We start from the raw sequence: 24917 nt of genomic DNA on the forward strand, positions 1-24917 counted from the left end.
TATTTTTTTCTAGCTGCTTAGTACAGCTGAAGAGTCTTTTCACTTTCTGTGAAAAAAGTTGCCAAAAGATCACACTGACAAAAATATTTTTTTCAGTAAAAGAAATGTTATGAAATGATTTACATGCATTCCTCACCTTTTAAAAGCGTGTATCTTTACCTCTCTGGGCATTGCTCATCGTTCTTAAGGCCAGCAAATATGAAGACTACTGAATCACAATCTGTTACCATCAGAAAGTTTATATATTCAGCTATATTCTAAATGTTACTAAATAGTAACTACAACAAACATTACCTGAACTCTGTTAAGAATTTTAAAATTAACAATTTTAACCCAGGTCATTTGTTACTCATAACTGATGCACAGAATAAAACAATTCCCAGTAACTGCTTAGTGCACTACTGGAAGGCACCCAGACACTATGCTGGTGACCACAAAATAAAAGCGTTTCTTTTAAGAAGCATTTCCATATTTACATACCTATTTTGGTTTATATTTACCCCGAGCCCCATTTTTAACAGAACACGCACCCATAAATCTCTCAGGTTGTCCTAAAACCCTTGAATAGATGAACGACGGTAATACGGATTGTTCAAATGAAAGCTTTATTCGGCATTTTCATATAAACTCCACTTCAAGAGCTTGCAATATTTTGTAATTGCAACTGAGAAGCTGTTAAAGAGAAACCAGCTATTTAACTTTGCAGACAGTACTTACAAACTAAAACAAGCGCTCTTCAATCACCCCGCTGTTCTTCACTGTATCTTCAGTTAAGCAAGCCATTAAAATCCACTGTCTTCAGCCCATGGTCTGTATAATGCTGTCTGCTGGTTTTTAACGTAGGCTATTTCTGCTTTTACAAGTAAAATCAAATCTGCGTTTGCTGACACTCTCTGGGAATCCTCTTGGGCAAATTTAGCCTTTTTCAGCTTATTATTTGCAACACTTTTTGCTTTGTACAGAAACTTTTGTTCAAGCTATATCCCAAAACATTTCACAAAGCTACATTTGTTAATCACACAAACGGCTAACACGATTTCTAATTTAAATAATTTAGCGGGTAGAGGGTAAGAGGACTTAAGAGGTAGATACAAGAGAGACTGAAGAGAGACGGCTGACAAAACAGAACCAAAGGGTTGCCGCAGCAGAGAGCAGAAGGTAGACAGACAGCTTTTGTACCAACAAGCGAAAGGATTTCAGGGCTGCAAACCCCGTAGGAGGAATGGAATGAAATCTGTCGCAGGAAAACGAACTATCAAGAAAATCAAAAGAGCACATGTAGTCGGTCTTGAAATAGCTTGCGTGTTGTGTGAAAATAGGTAAGGTTGTACTTCTTCAGGGCATGACGCAAACAGGCAGCAGAAGCGCTCGGCACAAGCTGGGATCTGGAAACACGGTGGCCTACGTAAGACAACGTGAAGCTTTCCGGAGAGCTCAGTAGCGCAGGGGGTAAGGTGAAGGTGGACGCTAGAAACGCGGCACAGCGGTGATACGTAGATTTGCATATATAGGAAAGATGGAGGAAGACGGTTTGAGGAAGACACTAATAATAAGTTCTAAAAAGGGGAGGCACAACTCAAAAAGCAAATCAAGGAAACCAAGCAGCATGAAAAGTTTTTTACTCCCTTTCTGAGATGCCAAAATATGCACTGAAATAACATCATTGGGGGGGGGAGGGCGAGAAATGTTTTTACACATGCACAGGTTAGTGAATTTAACTCAGATCCACGTCATGACCAGGCCTCCCACCTTCTAAATCTGAATATTGGGATTGGATGATGCTGCAGCACAGATTTTGTCTACGAGGGTCAAACAAAAAACAAACTTTACCCTATTGGGAAAGTCTGGATTTCAATCTACAAATTCCCAGGTGAAGGGTTAAAATTTGGCTTAGCCTAAATAGGAACTAGGATTATCCGATAACCTGGGTCAAATCGAGCAGGTCTCCGCACAGGTCCTGGCATAACAAACATCATTTTGGTCCAAGAAAAGAATTTTCTTTTTTAGCATATGCAGTATGTTTGCTTCTAAAAGCATCACCAACTTCAGGCAGGCCCTACTGTAAAAACACGCACACCAAAGATGAGCATCCTGTACTGCAAAGCTCTTCTAAACCGACAAGACAGGTGAAAGATGAGGCAAGGAAACAAAAATACAGAGCAGTGAACTGACATGCTCAAAATCACACAAAGGAAATCATCATCAGAAATTGCAGTGACTCCCCTTCTCTCCAACTCTCCTTCTCATATTGCTAATAATGTCTATGACAGCCTATAAAACCAAGGATGTAGTCCTCACTCAAGGAGCTCGCAATAAAAGCAGGCAAGCAGATAAAAACATGCAGCGTGACAGAAAATGGGTTAGTCAGCAAACAAAACACTCTTCTGCTGAAAACACTGTTCTTCTGAAACAGTAAAAGGAACATTCCTTTGTCAGCAGCCTGTGCAGCCCAAGGAAGGATTAGCAGATGAGGAGCGTAACTGTGGTAATACCTAGAGGATTCCTACGGCAAATTCCAAAGGCAGAAGATTTTGCAGGGAGATAGCACAGAAGGGAGAGAGATCTGTGCAGAACAGATGTCCTGGAAAAGCAGCGTCTGCCTTAAATCTCACACAAGACAGTATTTTTGTATAGAAGAGAAAATATTTGGTTTAGATACACAATAAGGATAAGGAATGACAGCACGGTGCAAAATTAAACAGTGGCTTTGGATATATCAAATTTGAGTCAACTGGCCCTTATTATAATTTACACTTAGGGACAAAGAATAAACTGGTCTCTCCTCAAACTGACTTTCAGAGGTAGTGGGGAGCGAAGCGCTGTATTTCTTTGTGAAATGCAGGCTTCAGAAGTCACATCAGCAAAAGCAAGCCTACCGTACTTAAACCAACTTTACTAGCAGTGAACAAAGAAAACATTTAATCTTTCTGCGTAATGTGAATACTTGTTTTGGTTTGTCCGTTAAACACAGTACTTGACAAAGATCTTTGGTTCGTATTACAACTAACAGCAGCTCCTCAAGGAAACAAGTTTTGAACACTTATTTTCAGATGTTTTTAGACATCTGCTTGAGCAATTTAGTTACAGGTATCTTAAATCACTGCCTATGACCACTTCAATGGGACAAAACATTTTTAAGGAAAGATGCGCCACTAAAAGAGGAAAGACGTCCTCCTCAGAGGATATTAAAAGTGCAGCCCACAAAAAAACTATACTACTGTATAAAACTGTACTAATAAACAATAAAATCATTTTACAGAGATCATAAAGAAATTAATATACTTTAGGCTTGGAGTAACAGAAGCAGGATGAGTACAGCGGTACAAAACAAATTTGTAAGAAAAAAAAATTATCCTTGAAAGGAAAGCATGATCAGCTGTTAACTCAGCAGTTGGCAATGGCAAAGGAGCAGAAAGAGCTAGTTGTACGGGCAAATCACAGGGCACCCACGGCAGACAGCATGATGCAGTCATGTGAAAGGCTAATGTGGTTTAGGGACGTAGCAAAAGTTATTTCCAATACGCTAAGGAAGTATTAGTGACATCACACGTGGCCTTCATCTTCCTTGAACACTGAGCCTAGGCAAACTCAGGCTGGAATGGATGAAGAGAAGTGCTGGTGGAGCACTGAAGGTCCTGTCACACAAGGACGCTTTATGTGATTCAGAAAAGATGCGACGGATTCAAGAGGAAGAAAAGCTGCTTAGCTGAAGGGCAATGCTTGTGTTAGTTGGGAGGAAATGAGTGTAAACTGGTCACAAACACACGGAGGCTTCAAGTTAGAGCAGGCTCCTAGCTGCTGGAGTAATGTTTAAATAAGAGTAAGAACAAGACCTGAAAAATCTGCTTTTTAAGAAACCTGACAACCTCTCCTCGGTAGAAGGGACATTTCTGTTCCAGCCTTGCATGTGAGGTCCTTCATGCAGAGTACACGTTGTACATCCCTGCATCTAGGACTGTGAGAGCATCCAGCACGCATCCTGCATCTCTAAATGACAATCCAGGGCTAGATATTACAGGAAACTTTCAAGTTTCTCAAAACAAACATCAGAAGAAATATAACCACCCTGATTAAGCCAAAGAAACACATGAGATTAAATGCAATACTTAATTCTCTTCTACACACAGAGAAAACGTCGCAGAACAGAAAAAAGGACTTCAGCTTCCTTTGTAATACATGATAAACCAGATTTCCTGTCTTGTACTCCTTCCTCCGCTGATCTGACAGATTAACAGTTGTTTTCTCAATGAAGTTCAAGCTCAGCAGTTACCAGCTCTATTTTGCCGTAGCTGGACTCTGACAACTGTCTTAACTGCACCCTCTGTTTTTGACTTAGACTCTCCTGAACAAAACATTGTGAGCTTTAGAAATAGAGACATATTTTGTAATGGATTCATGATTTGAACCTTTATGGTCCACTGTTTGATACCTAGAGAAGCAGTAAGCGTAGCTGTATTCTTACGCAGCCAATGAATCTTGATGATGCTAAATGCAGACCAATCCCACCATCAAATCTACGATCCTTAAGAAAATGTCCAAGCCATCTTGGACAGTACAGCCATCAGCTCTACTTATCCATCTTTTGCCTTCCTCTCCTATGGTACTGAGAGTGATGAAGCTTCAATACACTTAGCCCCTCTCAGCTTTGCGAACACTGCAACTATTCAACGCACTCCTTTTATCAACAGACAAAACCCATCAGCCTCAAAAAGCGTGCTGTGTGCTGTAGCAGGGCCAGGTCTTTGGAATATTCTTTCATGAAAATATCAGGCAATTGTTTTTTTACAGGGAAAGAGACAAAAAGAAAACAAGACCAAAAAAAGAAAACTTGATGTGTAAAAAGGAAGCAGAATTCAAGTAGAGACAATAGTAAAGCAAAATACAACAGGAAGACACCACAGAAATATCTAGTCCTACAGGGGGTGGCTCTGATGCTGTTACTAAAAGTTAAGATTCAACAGGTTTAAATCTTCTGCAGAGGTTTACTACATTTATCATGCATGTACACAAATAATTTCTTTCAGAACATTATTTGAAATGAGTGGCACTGATGTGACTAACTCCTCTAAAAACAGCTTTCAGATGATCTATTTGAAATGTTGGCACTCTCACCACCTACTCTTTTGCAAGCGATTAGCCAAAGGTTAGTAAGCACAATCTTTTTACTCATTAGTTGGGAAACTACTCCACATAAAACAATCTTGGGGGATGATTTTACTCTCTAGTACATGCCATTGATTCAGTTCCTCTGTAAAAATAAAAGGTCTGCATCATTTTTGCCAGATTAAGGATTACTACATTCTCCCGTACTTAGAAAAGGAGTAAAAAACCTTACACAATGTATTTAAAACAGCATACATAGAGCAAATTGAACTTAGATGGCATGGTTAAAATAAAACCCAAATGTATTTACAATATTGCATAAGTAATATAACACAAACTTCCATTCCAAAATCAATCACATCAAAATAAAATAAAAAAATATTACAACTCACATATGTTTTAATACCTATAAATCCTTAATTTCTATCCAACATTTTCTTTATAAAAGCCTGTTTAAAATATTAAACTTTTGATTCACTCTAGCTTAAACAGAATCTAAAATTATTTGTTAAGTATTACTGATCACTTAGTCTTTGTCTTAAGTTTCTAGATTTCCCATTTTCAAATTTCCTCTTTTTAAATGTTGGCACCCCTTCTGTCAGGTCTCCAAGGGAGGTGACTGTCTTCTCTTTAAATATCAGTGTCGCATCTTCTGGAACCTCTAGCACTGGAGGTGGTAGATTGTCACTCTCTGTACTAGGAAGCTCCAGGTCCACTTTTTCACTGGGAGAAGAGAGGAGAGGAAAACATAAAAGGGTCAATCTACATGGAGAAAACAACATGGTGTACTGCAGACAGTAACATCCATATTTGTCAAAGCAGCTTTGAGCTAGATGCAGTCTTCTAGCCAAGATCATCATCATGACAGGGATCAAGAAAAAAAACATGTTCTTTTGTTTCTTCTGTGTGGGCTGGTATGAAAAGTAAAAAACTAAGACCTCATTCTCTACAGAGCTTATACCATGGCCCAAGCACTCATCATGAAAACAGTCCTGCGAAAGACAACAGGGCTGCATGTGTGTAAATCTAAGAACGTTGGAAGACAGTAGTCAGTGAGTAATTAGCAATGGTTCACTGCCAAAATGCTGTCGAGTAGTTTTCTGCAGGTGTCCGTCCTTGAGGGTCTGCATGACAGAACAGAGAACAGGCTTACAAAATCAGCCACTGACCCCAAGTTGGGAGAAGCAGCTCTGGAGGACAGGATCACAGCTAATACTGATCTGAACAAATCAAAGTCATTGTGTAAAAATGACCAACTGGTTTTAGGAAGTCAACAGCAAAACACTGTATTCTACAAGAATAACCTGTGGCACAAACATACGATGGAGAACAACCAAACAGTTCGCAGAAAATGATCTAAATCACAAGTCCATCAGGAATCACACCAGCATAACACTACTGCAAAGAGATACGCATTGTTCTCCTGGCCGATCCATACAAGAAATCTTTCAGTATTACTGAGTGTTAGTCTGATGTCAGCTCAGTTTCAGGTCCTATGCTTCAAGGAAGATATGGATCAGCTCAAACACCCAAAAAAGAGCCATGAGAATGACTGCAAGTCAAGAAAATACGACTGCTGCAGTATCCCTAAAATGTAAACTTCCTGAAAGTGGTTGGCACTGTGCCTAGTCTCAATTTAAAGTAAATAATGAACAACTGCATTTGTCTCATTTACATGTGTGTATATATCAAGCCTGTGTGTTAATGTACAGACTGAGACATAAGGTTCAGTAGCTGAAAGCACTTTTTATTGGACAGTGCTTTCCAAAAACCTGAAAGAATTTATCAGCTCTGGAGTCAAGGAGTGGTTAGCTGGTCCAATACAGGAGGTGTTACATGAACTGATCAAGTGATGTTATCATCTCCAAGGAAGTGTATCAGTGCTTAATTTAGTTCAAACAGTGTCAAAACTGTATCGGCTGAAAAATTTGGAACTAAAATGCTGGAGAATGGGGTGAGTATGAGGGAAAAGACTGATTTCATTCTCCTAATTTTTCCAGATTCATAGAGTTCCCCATAACAAAAAACTGGCCATAAAAGACAGCATGCTTCACAAGAAAAAGAGCCATCTCAGGCATTATGCAGTAAAACAAAACAAAAAAAACCCCTCCTGATCAGATGCATATCATGAAAACATCTGCAGTACATCAGCTGGACATGGGAGAGAGAGACAGCTTCCAGATTTAAAATTGGCATAACTAGATTACATGTTTTGTCATTCATCTTATTTAAATCATTACAGGAAGTGTCTCACACCACATTATAAGAGCCTCCAGGACTTACCCATAGTGACAGCAGAAAAGGTTGTAGTGGATTTTGTTTTGTTTTTGCTTAACTTTGTTTTCAAATGAGGGAAATTAGGGAACAAGAAAAACAGTTCAACCAGAAGTCTTGTACTGCAATACTGGGTGAAAGTAAGACAAAAAATCTGAAGTGTCTTTTAGGCTGTGTCCTTCAAGTGAACAGTTAGAGTCAGTACAACACCACAAAGTGAGAAATAATTCACTGCTTGTGGAAGTAACTCAGCCAAACATACGGGGCTTGGGTAGAAATGGCTCGGAGTCTAAAAAAGCATACTCATTATGTCAGCAACTATTGATCCCACAGGGAAGGAATTCAAAGCAATGCTAACCCAGTACAATCAAGATCAGGTTGCTGCTGGCCCTGGAAGATCAAGATAGATCTTGAACTCCAGGCAGAGTTAGCCCAACTAATTACTCATCAGAAAGAAACAGAATTTAGCCTGGAAGCTAGAGGCCCTGAGAAAGCTGCCTATGCTGTTCCAAAGCTGGAAGCAGTTGAAAAAACAGTCACAAGAGCTCCTGAGGCAGCTGAACCAGATTGTTGAAGGAGGCAATGTTAAGGAACATAAGCTTAGAGTAAGTACATTTAAACAGTTGATACTCAGCCTCCGAGAAAAATGATGATGACAACTATCCCTTAAATCACTTTAATTGACTTTGTACTCATGGTGAACTTCTACACTAAAACCAAAACACCACCACTATCTGTCATGGAGAGCTATTACCTAAAATAATCACTGCGGAAAGAACTGTATTTGGGCTACGTTTCCAATCACTGCTGTGCTAATTCTGCTAGAATTCAGCAGAAAAAGCTTCAGCTCTGAAAACAAGTATTCTGGAAACAAATATTATGAAAATAACTACGGCAGAAAGATCCTCACCATGGTTCTTCCTCTCCTCCTTCTTCTTCTTCTTCTTCCTTAATTGCTTTCCATTTTCCGTACGGGTTGGTCTTGTTAGGTGCATCACTGGAGGTTTCTTGGGAAGCTGACGTACTCCCCTCTTTATCAACAGTTTCTTCTGGCTTAACTTCTCTCCATTTCCCGTAAGGACTTAACTTTTTAGCTTTGGGAGATTTTTTCCCTTCCTCTGATTCTTCACCATTACCTCCTTTCCTCTAAAGAGGAAAAAACCCACCTTAAGCAAAAATGCCTAAATAAAAACACAATGTAGCTTTATTTTACATCTTCTATTTACTATTATCTACTATTCATACTTTTCAACCAAGAGTAACTTGAAACAATAAACTCATACTGTAAAAAAATCTTTAAATTTCTCTCCTTGAGCTTTCATCGCATGCAGAGTTGAAAAAAATCTTAAATGTTACAAAAAGTTAAAGTTGGAAAATCCCATCTATCAAGGCTGAAGTTAGCAAGGAGTAGGCAATAAAAACTTACTTAAAAACAAAGCTTAGCATGTTTAAAAAAAACAGAAAGAGGCAAAAATTCAATGCATGTAGATACACACACTTTACTAGTAGTAGTTTATAATGATGCACGATAGAAAAATATATATTTTAGAATTAACACCTGTCTATGAATACATTTTACATTTAAACTGTCTCTGTGTGTTCTGAACTACCAGTTTCAGAAACAACATCTGACCCAACCAGAGGCATAATCACACCCTTTAAGTTTTAAATCTAAAGACAAAAATATATAATTGATACAGGTTTTGTACCATGTGCTGCTAATGTTTTTCTCAATTAATAAGGAAACTACAACCATGTCATTTTCAGTCAAAGGCATTCCCTGAAGGTCTCTTGGCAGTCACATTTACCAATGAAGGTTAGAAGTCTCATCCTCACACTGAAACCCAAATCATTTTGTGGATTATTTCAGAGAGATGACAGTGACCTTTCTCAGAGAACATCACATTTCCTGCAGAATTCAATCTACTTCTGGTGGGCTGAAGGAAAGATGATGCTTTCTATTCTGGAACAGTGCCACTAATGGGCCAAATAACTGAATAAAGATTCATTTTACTATTCAAACAAGCGCAAACTTCTACTTTGACTCATATGGTTTAACCTCATTACAATGAGTACAGCCTATCACAAGAGAGAAAAGATAAATCATCTTATGCTAGAAAATTAATACTGTATGTAAAATAAATCTGAAGAGAGAACTTACCTTAAACTTTGTTTCTGAACTCCGTGCTTCATTTTCACTATCTTCCGAGTCTGATTCAGACGCTTTGGAATCTGTTTCTGCAAGCTCTTCAGAATGCTTCTCACGTTGACTCTTATTTGAAGATGAAACAAAACCATCCGGTTTCTCCCACGTGGATACTGTCCAAGATATTTGAATAACCACATTATTTATGTTTTTAATTCTGATCTGTTACTGCTTTGACAACATTACCTTTCAGAAGCAGTGCTGCCTTATGCAAAAATACAGCAAATAATTTAGCACCAGGCTTTTGCCTTTGTTCGGTATGTTTGTTTTAGTAAACATAATCAGAAAGATAACGTTTCACTTCTCAGCCGAGATACTGTCATGACAGCTGAGTTCACTGTTGATAAAGCTTGTCATAATTAGCGCTTAAGAAAAATATCATGCACAGTAAACTGCAGTCCACAAGACTGTGGTCCCTCTCATCCTAACACAGGACAGACAAACTGCCCTCTAGAGGTGCCTATTTGATTTGAGTTGTCCGTTGATTACGAAGACAGGATAAGGTAAAGAACACTAACTGCAAGCCTCAGCTCTCCAGGCAGATAAACCCCTTCCCTGTGCTACTTGGCTCAGTAACATTAGGTCTCTAAATTAAATCTCTAATTTAGATCTCTAAAATTAAAGAGCTGTCAAGTAAACAAGGAAATACAAACACTATTCTGAAAAGACATGAAAGTATCTACAGGATATGACCTCATTTTCAATGAGAAGGTAGTATTCCAGCAAATATATTGAGAGGAAATATTTAAATAAAAGTTGACTCAGTGGTCTTAAAACTGCTTTTAGTAACAATAAGGCAAAAGTACACCAACTTTCAATCTATAATTTTATTTAAGCTTTCAAATGTAATAAACCTACTATTTTTCCAATTATTTTATCTATTTCCAAAGAAAACCCTAACTGAAAACAACGTTTAACAGGTATGCTTCTAGATGTATCTTGAAGAAGTAAAGGTGTAAGACTGGCAACGAGTGGCTTTGAACAAACAAACCAGTCTCTTAAGGGTACTGCTGTCATGTAGCTTTAGACCAGTAACTGAGAAAGTTCACTTTCCTAGGTGTCACATATAGCCAGTGGAGTAAGGTGCAGCCTCCCAAAGTATGACTCATAGCAGGAGCTAAGCCTAGAGATACCGGCCTCTTAAGTTACATGCTTCAGATGAGACACTACGATCAGTCTCCTCGGTTAACAATTTGTCTTGTCTTCAGAGGATGGGATTAGCGTTAACAGAACTGACAAGTAATTTTCAAGCGTTTCCAAGATACTTGCAGCTATGTAAAAGTAAGGGATCGCTTTAAAATCTCACAAGCCAAAATTTTACCAAATACAATGATTACAAAGACATTCTTCACGAGTGTCATGTGTCCATGAAGAACTTTAAAAAACAATACAACCAAAGGCATAAAATGTATCTGAACTTACAAGGCAATGTTTAAAAATAACCAGCATCTCATTTCCCTTTCAAAAGAAAAAAAAAAAAAATCGCAAATCATTTGAGCAGGGGAGTGGCATGCTGAAAAACGGAAAGGTTTTGGGTTTTTTTTTCTATTCTTGGCATCGTCAGGAATGCCACTTCATACCCAACAGCAGAAGGAAAACTCTCAAAAGAAAAAAAAAAAATCGCAAATCATTTGAGCAGGGGAGTGGCATGCTGAAAAACGGAAAGGTTTTGGGTTTTTTTTTCTATTCTTGGCATCGTCAGGAATGCCACTTCATACCCAACAGCAGAAGGAAAACTCATAGCCAGCATAAAATCACTTGCTCTCCAGAGAGGCATCATTGACCTTAAAATGATTCAAACAGATTTAGAAAACAGATGCCTGCTCTGGGGGAGTTACCACAAAGTTCCCCATGTAGGAAAAAAACGGGGAAAAGAAGTAGGAGGTAAGAGTCTGGACTCTCTTATCAACGCTATGTCAGCAAGAGGAAAAGTTTAGGAGATTCTTATTCAGTCCTACATACTTGTGAAAACAAAATCCTGCCCCTTTCTGGTTTCCAAACTGTAATTTCAATATATATGTAGAGAAGAACCACCCATATTTTAGAGTTACAAGTTGAATGTCTAAAAAAACCTATGAAGCACAAATGCATACACACTGACAATACAGCTATAAAGCCAGCATTGACTTAAGCAACAAGTATATTTCAACTAAGGTAACAGATTAAAAAATACAAAACTCAGTAATGGCCTTAAAATGCAGTTATTTGCAAAATAAAATGCTGCTCTGAAAACCCTCTCTTCTGAAACAGCTTAACTGGAAAACAAGCTCTCCTTACCTCCTGTTTGTGTGTTATAGTAATAGGTATGACCATCTTCAGTGACACCTTCTACCCACTCTGCTGCCTGAGAAAAAGATTCAGGAGCTAATTAAAAAAGAGAGTTTTAAGGATCAGCCAAAGCATCACTTATAAGACTATTCAACCCTTGAGTATTTTTTTTCATGATAATTTTACTGTTTTAAAGCTTGAACCCCTGAAGTTGTTAGAAAGTATCCCCTTTGACTCAAATGAGATTGAATTGCTTAACTTAAATGTACCACAAATGCACAGACAATTTTTTCAAACAGTGGATAATTAGTATGAGACAGTATAGTGAAGGTTGCCATACCGTTCAAATTATGATAAAAGCCATAAAAGCCATTATTTTACATGGTTTTTATTTTGCAAAGCATTCACACCTGAAATTGACATTTCCTATTTTTTGTCATTGTCTTCAGTAGAGACCAAGAAAAAATTTCTCTGGAAGACTCAGGGTTTTGTGAGGGCTATACAAAAACAGTACCAATAAATACTATCACAAATTAAACATAAGCAAACAAACCCGAAACTTCTAAAATTTGTTCCAAAATAGATCTTCACCAAAAGTATTGCAGAAGCAAGCTTTGCAGGAATGCATGCCTTTACTTACTGAGTAAAGCACCGATTTCAACAAAGCACTGTTTTTCCCTACTAATTAATAAATACATATGAAATGTGGCAGAAGTTGCTGGTTATGTCTTTTGTGGATGTGTAATTAAAATAAAGATCTTTTGCAGAATCAGCCACAGCTAGATAATCAGTCATTACACGTGACTTAACATCTTCCTTAAGAACCTGATTTTCATCAACACTTACACATACACCACTTCACAGCTCCTAAGTACTAACACTGCCCATTCCCCTGTACCGAGCAGAACTTCTATGCAGCTTCACCATACATGATTTTTGCATTAATAAATGTCTCTATGTGTACACATATACACACACACCCCTAGATAGGCTTCTGCACACACATACCTATGCATTTGCTTAATACTCTATTATTAAAACTTTGTGCTTTTTTAAAAAACACAAAAAAATCAGGAGTTAAAAGTTCTCACACCTGCTCTATAGAAAGCTATATATGAAACAGAAAAATTGTATCAGTAGGTTCAGAGCAGGCAAAAAGCAAGAAAGCCTTCAGTGAGCAAGTTTCCTCAAGGTTTTGCTCTCAAAAGTTTCAGTGTGCTAGTTTCAACAAAAGAAGCAAAAGGCAAATTTATTTTATGTAAGTAGAAAGAGGACAAAAGGCTAGTCTTAAGTACAAACTGCCCTTTTTGTTAGAGTTAGATCCTGAACATTTTAGACTTGGTTCTTAGAGGTTTTCAGCAGATATTTGACATCAGGCACACTGAGTATCCTACTGCATAAATGCTAACAGGCATGATGTCAATCTAACCGAAGTTGTAGGTAGTCTTCAACATGTCTTTTCATTACTCTGTTCTCTCCACCTCTTACGAAGTCTGAGCAGCAAGCTAACAACATGCTGTAAAACAAGGAGGGCCTGTGAATCTCACTTGCACTACATATTGCAAGCATGCCCTTTAATTTCTGGGCAGAGTGAGTCCTTGTTAGAGATCTCGAACGTTCCCAATATCTTTAGCTCAGACTAAATAAGGGAGCGATCAAATGCTTTTTTTTTAGCAATAGCAAAAATAACTCAAGACACCACAAAGTCACCAAGCAGGGTGAGGGAGGAATGGCAAAATACAGCCATGTGGCATTAGAGAGATATCTGAGGCTGAAGGTGTGTGTTTATGATATAGCTGAGATGAGCTAACTTCAAATTGTTGCCAAGAAGGGAGCTCCTTCTCTCCTCCATCTGCTCTCCCCGCACCAGCACTTCTCAGATTACCCAGAGAGCTGATGCAAGGACATAAGCCCACAAAGCACTAACCTAAACTCTGATGTCTTCACTCCCTGAACTAGTTCAGTGTCAGGGCAAATATGCACCAAGGACCATACAAGATTAGTCACAGGACTACCTCTTCCAGTGGAAGGCTACAGTAAGACTGGCTGATAAATACTGCAAAGCTATGCCTTGACTGAAAAGATAAAGTTGAAGTGCTGGTTAACAAATTGTGCAAAACTACAAGATATAGGAATCAGAAAGCCAGAGTAGCATGTGATGGGCAGCTCTGACACAAAGCGTGCAGTCTCTTGGGAATGAACACTGGATGGAAAAAGTCTGCATTTTTGAGATAAAACACTGCCTTAACAAAAGATGGAATACAGACAAAACTTCATGTGCATTTTGTGAATTGATTCAATTGCCTAAAAATATACACAATTATAAGCATTTTCTCCTCTGACTGTAAGTAACCTAGTACCAAGCATAGGCTACCCTCTCAAATGTGACAATATAGAGCTACAGAATGTCAAGCACTCTGAAAAAGCCAGGCTTTTTTGATCTCTAACATAAAATCCAACATTAGCAAACAACACTGACTTTAAATCATGCTGTACCTATGACACCTATCTTGAAAATGGGGAAACGTAACATCACTTCACAGGAGTGTTGTGAAAATCCTATTTTTAACGTTGTGAAGCACAAAAATCCTGGAGTGGTATCAGGGGAAAGCCCATTAATAATAATAATAAATCTGCCTTTGGACTATTTTGCAAGTTTTCTGGTGCCTTAAATAAGGAAAATAAAGTATTACTCTAAAAGATTGCTTGCACATAGGTTCCATGACCATAAGAAGTCCATGAAAAAGACAAATTATCACATAACCGTACCGTAACGCAAACACAAAAAATAGGCACTTTTTTTTTTACTACCTGACCAATCTCAGTGTTTCCTAAGATAAAGGAGTCTTAACTATTTCAGATGTGTAAGTTCTGAATTTATTCAGAATTTCCCAAAAGCTTTCCATTTTATGGGCTGAAGCATCAAAAAAGCATATTCTGTAAAAACACAACCACCACTATCGCTGCTCTTCCCTTGATAAACAAGTTAGCCAAAAAAGATTTGTATAGCAAAATTTCAGTTTTCATCAAGTATATCATAAAACATTCCATACATTCAGGTTACGTTTTCCTAAGTTTACTAAAAGCAAACAATTTCTCTTCTGCAGAGGACTTGCAAATTGCTTAGCTTATTTCTGGTAAGTGTTTACAAGGACAAAGGAAAGTATGAATAACAGTATTTTATTACCGTTTGTGAGTTTTGAGAGTTGCCTTGGAATCCTTTAGGTTTCTCCCACTGTGATTCTTAAAAAACAAAAACATGTTTCACACATCATTCAATCCTGTTTATATTTAATAATATTTAGAAAAAACAGATCTAAAGGGTATGACACTGATGTATGCACATGTACAAACAAGTAATACAGATATACCTCACTGGAATATAAAAATCATCCTTGATCAAACTAAGGTAGGAACAATAAATCAATGTATCATAATTACAGTTGGCTTTAGCGGGACTAACCATCTTCCAGACTCTATTAAACTACAGCTGATACACAGATACTGGAATTTTGGTACAAAAAAGGTGTTTGTTTTTTAAATGGTAGCATAGGCCAGAGGAAACTAAACACACAAGATTTTTATCTTTTGGAAGTTATCTTGTATGAGGAAAGACTACCGTAATTACTAATGTCAATCCTTAAACTTATAAGAAACAGTTCGTAACAATCTCATTAATCATAAAAGAGGGTTGCTTTTATGCTCTAAAGTAGATCATAACACATAGCTCCTCAACAGAAGTCAGTCAGTTAGATAAATCCTGTAAATGTGGAAAGAAACAATCAGACAGCAATCCGTAACTGCTCTCATTTACTTGGGCACAATCAATTTATTTCACATTCCTGATAAGAAAGCTTCTTTAGGAAGAACACAGCTATCTTTTGTATACTTAACCTCTGAAAGGCTAAACATTTCCAGAAACTGTGGAATTACTGCATTCTCCCATTATTAACAGACATCAAAACCAGTCTAAAGTTCTGGATGCCTAAGCCTTGAACGTTAAATATCAAAACTCCATCTAATTGTTCACATTTTAATAATCAGCTCACTACTGAGAGAGCAGAAGAGTAAAGAAATGCAGGTAGTCTTTTCTCACTTATATCCAATAACTATATCTGCATTTGCTCCTCATTAGTTTTTACCTCCTGTTTTTGTGTTGTAGTAATATGTATAGCCTTCGGGAGAAAATCCTTGCACCCACTCCTTTGTTTCAATTTTTGGCGGCATTGAGGTGTCCTGAGGTGTCTTTTTCTTCTTTTCTTTCTTTTCCTTCTTTTCCTTCTTCTCTTTCTTTTCTTTCTTTTCTTGCTTTCCTTTAGTTTCCACTGTGGTACTCTGTGTTTTACTCTGTGTCGAACTGGGACCTACATCATCTTAAAGAAAATAATACTGTCTTTTAAAAAAAGAGTAATAATCTGAGCTTAAACATTAGTCACTCCTGAGCAACAGCAAACAGAAAATTTTGTTCTTAAGAGTACTTTCACTCATTAGTATTATGGTCATAGCAGCTAAACTTAAAAGATTATATTCAAAGAATCTTGCATTGTAGCAATACGATAGTGTCATAAGAAAGTCCAAATATCAAAAGATGAGTAACATAAAGAGAAAAACCGTAAGGACCAATGAGCTCTAACTAAACAACAAAAAAGAAACTAAGAGAGTTATGAAAAAGATAGCTTCTAAAGGAGCTTGAAACTACAAATTTTTTTAAAAGGATAATGCCTTTACATGGACAGAACAAAGGTACTTGCTGAACTGCAAGCTGAGTAGGAGATTCTCATCTCCACTGTTTGACACCAGTGGGAACCCAACCTCTCCTACTCAATAGGAACTTTGTCTCCAACCGGCAAAAATGAAACATAAAATTAACTAAGGGAAGCGGCACTGCTGATTCAAAGCACCAACTACAGCCTATTTTTTGTTACCATATTGTTTCATTTTTCTACTCCAAATTGGATTGTTCCATGGACCAGAGGACACCGTAGCTAAAAACATTCCGTACTGCAATTTCTACTACTGGCAATTTGCAGACTCCTTTTTTTTTTTTTTAATGAGCAAACACAGTCCTGGAGGCCTCCTCTCATGTTCCTAAAACCTAATTTAAGAAAAAACATTCCTATTCAATATTCTTTCAATTCTGTTTTTAATCCTTTGGCAGCTATATGAACTACCTGGCTTAATTCCAAGCCTTTTCAAATCCTCTTGATATGCTTTCATTGCAGCCTCCTCCATTGCTGCAAATTCTTTTGACATGTTTTCTTCTTCTTTTGCTTTGTCCAAGCTTTTCTTTTTAATCTAAAACAAAACAAAAAACCCAAGACCATAAATTAAACAAGTCTGATAATGAAAGAGATTAAAAATAAGTATTTGTGCAAATAAGGTATTTGAGTTACCTCACTAATTCTTTTTGCCACATTTTCTTTATGATTCTTTCCTCTTTCATGAAACTCAATGCTCTTAAAAGTGAGAAAAAACAAGAAAAATAATATGTATTATACAATTCTAATTTAGTTAATTTTAGTTAGTTAAAATTTAGTTAGACTAAACTGAGTTGAACAAGCCTAAATGTAACCTGTTCTGAAACACTTTCAGCAAACACTATAGCTATAAAATGGCTACAGGAATTCAGGAACACTGAGAAACACTCAACATAGAAATTATGAAAAATCAGTAACACTCAGTAACACTCCAAAATGGTATAATAAAATTTCATAGCCTGTATGTATAAGATTTAAAATTTTTCAAATAATACTGTTCAGCACACAGATTAGACAAGTAACAGGGAATCTGGGCTCCCTCTCCATGCTATCCTTCCAAGTATCATCCCTTGATTTTTTTTTTTTACCCTCTCTGTTTTCATGCAAACTTTTAAAAACCATATGGCTTATTTAGAGTCCCAAATATTAGCTATGGTCCTTAATTAGATTATGCTGTGCTCCACAAATATCCCATGAACTTAAACTAGTCTGCAGGTCCACAAATCTGAGAGAGAGAGAGGAAAAGGCAAGGTGGGAGAGTTGGGTAACTGAGGACAACAGAATAGTCTGCAAGCCAAAAAGCTGCCAGAAAGACTGAAGCCAGTAGGAACTGGAAGGAGTTCAGAAGCTCTACAGGTACAACAGTGGAAGGCCTCATGTGGTTCTCACAAAAAATATCTGAGCTTGTTTAGGCGTTCAAATGTTAGGTGCCTAAGCCTGACCTAGTAACCCTAGAATTTCTTTGCACAAACCGATGTGCAGAGGATGCACATCCAGGGGATGATTCATCTCATTTAAAGACAGGCTTTACAAGTTACCCAAATCCCCCCCTTTAATGTGTATTTCTCTTCACTGACTACAAGAAGAAACCTAAACCGATTAGCTCAGATTTGTCATTCTGAACTGCAGGTATCTAACTGTAAGCCAGATGAAGCTCAACTCCGGGAGTACCCCGGCATCGAGTCAGGAATGCAAAACTTAGTCTAAGTAAGAAACCAATGGGTCCAGTAGTCTACAAAAGGCATCTGCAAGTTACCTTTCTGTAACACAGTAATGTTTCTATGGGCTGTGTGAAATGAAAGAAACCTGCTTTAAACGCTTAGAGCGCTGGCTGTACCAGGCCTCCCTAACAGCACATATGCCAGGTTTTGCTTTCTACTTGCATACAGGTGCGGACAAAGTTTCAAGACAGATCAAATGTGAAGTTACAGAACCTGAAGAAAAAGCAGGGTCAGATATTTTAGTTCTTATCTGTACTGCCAAGGAGAACAGCACACACCATCTTGTATGCAGTATCTGGCTCTCACGTAATATATTTTAAATATCACAAGTCTTACAAAGGCATTTTTAAACCACAAATTTCATGCATCAAGAGATTAGTATCAAAAGTGATGTTAAAAGCCTGTAATTCAAATTCCTAGTATTTCAGAATCATTGACATAGTACAGTAGACCATCGTACAGGTCTGTTGTCTGCTATCCAGCACTTGCAGTAATCGCAGAATTTTTTTGGCTGAGATTTCCAGTAATCGGCCCTAGGGAGAGAAAAAAAAAAAAGATGTATCATCTGAAACAATAATCAAAGCCACAGGGTGGTTTTTTTTTTTTTTTTATATCTATATCTATATTTATCTTTTTTCAGAAACTACATTTAGTCTTCTTTGGGTGATCGAGTGCTAAGAGTTTGCTTTTCTTTCTTTTTTTTGTTTCAAACAAAGTGTGGGGAGCAAGCAAGAGTAGCTATATTGACTACTGTGTCCCATAAAGCACAGTTCAGTATTGGGATTGTGCCCATCTGACCCCTGAAGACTGCAAAATGTTTACAATGGAGGTGATGCTGTAAGAACTAGAAATACAAGACAAAGCAAGCCGGAGATAAACAAGCAGCTCCAGATACCGTTATTAAACACAGAACTGTCAGAAAAGTGCAACTTGCACTATTCTTCATAAAAATGCATACAATAAATGTTTCTAAGTGTAAAACTTCAGATTTAATGTCAAAGTCTACTTTGGATACTGTATGCAATGAGCTTAGCAACACAAAGGTGCAGTTCTGGACCATGTGAGCTACTGTGGGGAATCCTAGAACAGATTCTGACCTGTGGGGTCACAGACACAGCAGTAAATTGTTCGGATGTTTCACTGTAAAAACGTGAGTATTTCTGAACCATGCAATTTAGATAAGTTGCATATGTGCGAGGAATCTTGGGGAAAACTCTTTGGAGCTCAAAAGTTAGTACATAACAGTATTTAACAATAAAACAAACAACCCCTCCAATGGCTGTTTCTTCATCAAAAAACGCTTTCTAATGCCAGATGAGGCTTGTGCAGAAGTAATTCCATTTCTTGTTGGCTTGCAGCAACAGATGCAATGCTTTGGTTCAACAGAACACATTCCAGCAACAGACTTCTATGTTTTTAAGTTAAAATGAAAAAGAATGAGGGACGAAAACAAAACCAATTCAAGATTACACTAAGAACATTAGAAAAAGATCAGTCCAAAAAATGAATCTTTGCCTTCCGTCTGAAGATCAAAGTACAGAGTTCAAGGAAAATACTTCCTGACATTTTTATTCAATAAAACCAAAACTTCTTCCATGCATAACGACAGCACCCTCAAACCTTATGATATGTGCGAGCAGGTCTTTCGTAACAGAAACAGACCTGATTGACTCAACTCTTAAAATTTAAGCAGATACCAAAATGCGCTCTCCTACCAGTGCTTAATGTAAAAATACAATTTCTAAGAGGCTACGATTCTTTAAAAGTGTAAGTATGAAGGATATGCTCTGCAAAAATACATCCACCTATAAGCAGTACTGTGTTAGCAACATGCAGCTTTTCAAGCAATTTTCTGGAAAGGTAGAAAGAAGCAGCTGGGCTTCCCCCTGTTTAAACAGAAATCTGCTCATCCCTAAATGGTGTACTTTAAAACTGGGTGATTACTTAGTCACACATTTAATTAAAAGGCTTTTGAGATTTATATATCAGAACGTGCTAGGGCCAAAGCCTGGGAAATCAAACACTCCGGCTGGAAAACCAGCTGAGTGGGAGGGAGAAATTCAGAGCTCAGAAATACCTTGAGGCCCTTTTTCCTATTTGAGCTACAGTTCCTAAATTGTCTCTAAGTCCTTCGACATCCTCTAAGAAAAATCTCCAGCTAAAAGCTGGGTTAACCTTCCTAAGGCAATGGACCAATTCTGACAGAAAACACATAAATTGTAAGAGAGCCTCACTGCATCTTTCAGAGGTGCGAGAACATCTGTGTATTTCCAAGTTTAACCTAACGGGGCTGGCTCTTTCTCTTCAACAGAATCAAGTGCAAGTGCTAAAATTATGACTGTACAGCTGCACCCACCAAAAGTCAAGACCTGAGAGTGCGATGAGCTGTATTTTCACAGCTATATTTTCCACTGATTTCTTTCCTAAACGCTACTGGACATCACATCTGTCGCAAGCCACTGTAGCTACACACAGACTAATCGTGCTGGAGAACCTGAGGGCACACCTGGGGCTTAAGTACAAATCCAGGTCTTGACGACAGAAGCCTTTTGTCTTATCTCCTATCGGTTTTGATAAAGATTAGAGCTGGCTTTCTGTTGTTACATATAAAATAAATGTTGTGCAGAAGACCTGATATCCTGGGAACCTTAAATCCTGCATTTCATGATTAATGAAGTTAATTGTGTAAATTACGGTCCTGATTCTGTGACTTATGAGCATGAGGAGTGTTATACGCTGAGCAATTCTCTTAAAGATTTTCCACTTGAGTTCATACCACTCAAAAAAAGAGTAAGCTCAGCTGAAATATCCCCCAAATAACATCTGCCATTGTAACAATGATGGAGCCTGCAAAGCACAACGGTGCTGCAATGAGAGCAAACCAAAGAGGAGTGTTTGGAAAGGAGCAGCAACTGAAGCGAGACCCCACTTCAGTGAGATGCAAGTGCTTCACAGGCTCCGGTCACAAGCCTGAAAGTTAATCCAGATCGATGACAATGTTTAAGTATGTAATTATTTTATTAATCTGCCAAATACAGGTTTGAGAGTAAATGCTGTTAAAGTGGTACAGAGGTCTTTCATACTTCAATAATTGTGTACAAATCAAGGGAAACATAGTTATTTTAAAAAGTCATTGCAGTCAAAACGGTACAGGTTTTAAGACTCCTTATCTTCTGTCTGCACGTACATCAGTAAAGTTAAGGTTGATTCTTGTTCTTAGCTTTACAGCTGGGCCAACCTGCTAAGGACCAGAAAAGCTGACCAGCTAGCCATCACCACCACAACTACCTTTCTTCCCTTCACTGAAAAGAAGAGACAGTCCAGAGTGCATCAAGTCTGGCTTGTCCAGGTTTGCAGGGTTGAGGTTCAGCACTGTACACATTTACCCAGGTGTGGCTATCCAAACAGGAGCTTGGCGACACAGACCCCGAGAGGTGTGCAAGTTTTACTGTGAAGCTCTACCTCCCGGGAAGGGTTCTGACAAAGTCCACTCAGAGCCCGATTTTCCAGAGCTGGCTGAGCAAGTCAGCTTGGCAACCTGCTACCGGGCACACGGGAACAGAGCGGCGCCGATACAGATGGGTACTAGGCAACTTCTGGACAAACTGCTGTAAACTTCCAGCCAGAGTTGGAAATCCTGTACTAACTTGCAAGAAATTTGTGTCTCCTAAAGAACAGTGATTTTCTTTCAACTTTTACTGGTCAAACCACTCAGGGGCAGAATGTGCAACAGTTCAGAGGGCTAAAGGGGAAGGAGGGAAAAAGAGGGAGTGAACATCAAACTGTTTCCTTGAAACTTTAATGAAATGACACACTCTTTGCTGCAAACAGCTGTAGAGTGCAAATAGCATCAATGTTAAAACCATTTTCAGACTTCTGAAATTCATTTAAAACTTCAGAGGGAGTGAGAAGATGGAGAAGAACAAGTAGCAACTCTGCATTAACAGCGCCTGCCACATTCACTGTTTCAAAAGGTATGAAAATGCTTAAACTCGGAGAGAAAACGCCATAACTCAGGTATTTTTACTTCGCATAATTCATTTCTTGAGCCATGAGAATCACACAGCCTGTGCTGCAATGGCCGGGTTACGCATGCCTACTGCACGTGAACCACGTGTTTGGGAGCACACGAAGGGGACAGGTTCTGTCAACAACATTCGGGAAGCAACCCATGGAGTAACTCCAGCAGCACGGGAGTCCAGGGTCCCGAACTGTCAACATGCGAGCTGCTTCTCCTAACAACTCACAGTATTATTAATCTTTTAACAGGTGGTGCAGTCAGCCTTCCTTATATAGGGAAGCTTAAGAAACCCTCATAAAGAAGCTATCTTCAGCTGAGACAGCTTTGCCAAATTTTACTTTGGGACTGGGCTGGAGGGTTTGGTTCTTACCACATACTGGCCAAAATTAAAAGGTGGGGGGGAAGGGAAAAAAAACCATAAACAACTGTTTCAGGTGGTTCTGAATACAAGAAAAAAATAATTTGGCCATGCAAACAAAATCTGGAAGCATTTGCTTTGAATAGCTCTGTTCTAAAACACCAGACTTGAAATTTGGCAGGGATGCCGGGGGGTTGTATCAGGGATATATCTGTCCAAATTATAAGCCTTCAGCCTAAAAAACATCATACACATGCTCAGCAGTCTTCTTTGGTTTTAATATCTACAACCTCTGAAGACTTTATACAAAGTTAGTATCTTCCAGCTTTCTGCACGTTTGAGCACTGAACAGCTTGTGCGTACATCATCTTCTTGAATACAGATGTGTGAAGTAAGAAATACACAGATTCAAGTTCTTGACTACACAGGGAAATGAATTCAGATTAGCTATTGTGGCTGGGGGGGGGGGGGGGAGAAGGGAACAGCCACTCAACAGGACATAGTATTCAGAAATAGTAATAAATTGTATTTGGGAATACTGTGTACTTCTAAAGAGAAATAATACTTCTGTAATGTAAGCAAGTAGAAAGAACGAAAGAAAAAAATCACATCTATTTCACAATAGACCCTCCACATGGGAAGCCATTCCAGAACAGGTAATTCTAATTCAAATATCCCAGTATTGGCAAGACCTAAGAATGCAACGCTAAAATCGGTAGGGAAGGAGGCCAAAAAGGAAAGGGTTTTCATGGACCATTAAGTAGGTGCCAGTGCCATGGCCCTAACGACCCACACTCCCAAATAATTCACAGCAACTCTATTCATTCATAGTGCACTGATCCTACCCTAAAAACTCTTCTTAAATACGTGCCCTTAATATTTATTTTTAAAAAAAGGGTATTTAAAAATAAGGACTCAAGAAAAAAGCATCCCTGACACACCTAGTATACGGGGGTGTCCTTCTACCTAACCTTAGCTTGTTGATCTTCTAATATATCACAGAATATACATCTATATGCGGGCTCCTACAGAGTAGTACCAGATGGGAGTTTCACGTACATGAAACAGGGGAGTTCTGTGAACTTCCAGGTTTCGTTCTTCTGGCTTTCAATTCGATTATATTTTTGGCAATCCTTCTGTAAATTCTAATTTACAACCCGAGTGGCTGCTTCTTTTTATTACTATATTAGCCCCCTCTGAACAACATACCAATCATAATGTCCTGCAAGACAACCTGAGCAGACAGCAGAATCCGCACAAGCTGCTCAGTCCAACCTGTATTGGTGCAGAAAATCATTTCCATGGATCTGCTTTGCCAGATCTCTTTTCTAAATTGTAAATTATGTAACTTGAAAGGTAATGCTACACATATTTTTAACAATATACAAGAATGCACACGAATATGAGGGCAGGCAGCCTTCTGCATGTATGGAGCTCCAACGGACCTCATCTCCCCTAATTTCAGTTGTCTAAAAAGGGAGATATTGAGTTGTCCAAGTTCTCCATGTCAACAGATTGAGACTGACATCTCCAAAATGCCACTCTTTCCATCCTAAAGAGGCATCTGAGAAGCAAATTGAACTCCACAGGTGCGTGCTTCTTATACAGGGAACCTAAAGTGAACTGCCTGAGTCAGCCTTCAAAAGTTAAATATCTGTCCCTTCCTTATACAGGGAACCTAAAGTGAACTGTCTGAGTCAGCCTTCAAAAGTTAAATATCTGAAGTCAAGGATATCTACTGAGAGCAGCAGTCTGCTGCTGTAGATGCAGAAAAAGGATATGGGCTAGGTCAGGAAGAATATGATAAGAATTATAAGAGAGAGGAAAAAACCAGCAACATAAATTGGGTCAACAAACTGTTCAGGTATAATTTTAGCAATAACTAAAATTAAGAACGCTGCTGTATGTAGTATCAGTCTGCAAGACAGGCTCACACAACCTAACCATCAAATACTTCCCCACAGAAGGATGGCTAAAGAAATTTTTGATCAGGTTAAGATTTTTTTTTTTCCAGCAGGGAAGTTAGGATATCTTGAAAAGTAACAGAAACGAGCAAATGCCATTCGTATGACATTCTCACTTAACAAAGACCAAAGCTTGGATTTTTACCCCCCGCAAATGTAGTCAGATATTAACACAAATTTTCTGATTAAACACTTAAAAGAGGTAGCGATGGCCAGCAAAACCAAGGCACAGAGGCTTTCTTCCA

General features: G+C 38.4%; 1 protein-coding gene across 1 annotated transcript in view; it reads right to left on the reverse strand.

Moving 5' to 3' along the window:
* Window positions 1-4820: 4820 nt before the first annotated feature.
* WBP4 (WW domain binding protein 4) overlaps window positions 4821-24917 on the reverse strand; it is a 26333-nt gene continuing 6236 nt past the window's right edge. The window contains exons 2-10 of the mRNA XM_009275712.1: window positions 18790-18862; window positions 17245-17307; window positions 17023-17146; window positions 15994-16224; window positions 15039-15094; window positions 11861-11927; window positions 9539-9696; window positions 8288-8523; window positions 4821-5826 (exon numbers count right to left, since the gene is read on the reverse strand). Coding sequence (XP_009273987.1) covers window positions 5619-5826; window positions 8288-8523; window positions 9539-9696; window positions 11861-11927; window positions 15039-15094; window positions 15994-16224; window positions 17023-17146; window positions 17245-17307; window positions 18790-18862 — 1216 coding nt within the window. The 3' untranslated portion in view covers window positions 4821-5618. The remainder of the gene's footprint in view (window positions 5827-8287; window positions 8524-9538; window positions 9697-11860; window positions 11928-15038; window positions 15095-15993; window positions 16225-17022; window positions 17147-17244; window positions 17308-18789; window positions 18863-24917) is intronic.

The sequence above is a fragment of the Aptenodytes forsteri genome, unplaced genomic scaffold, assembly GCF_000699145.1.
Source record: "Aptenodytes forsteri isolate BGI_AS27 unplaced genomic scaffold, ASM69914v1 Scaffold172, whole genome shotgun sequence".
Lineage (NCBI taxonomy): Eukaryota > Metazoa > Chordata > Aves > Sphenisciformes > Spheniscidae > Aptenodytes > Aptenodytes forsteri.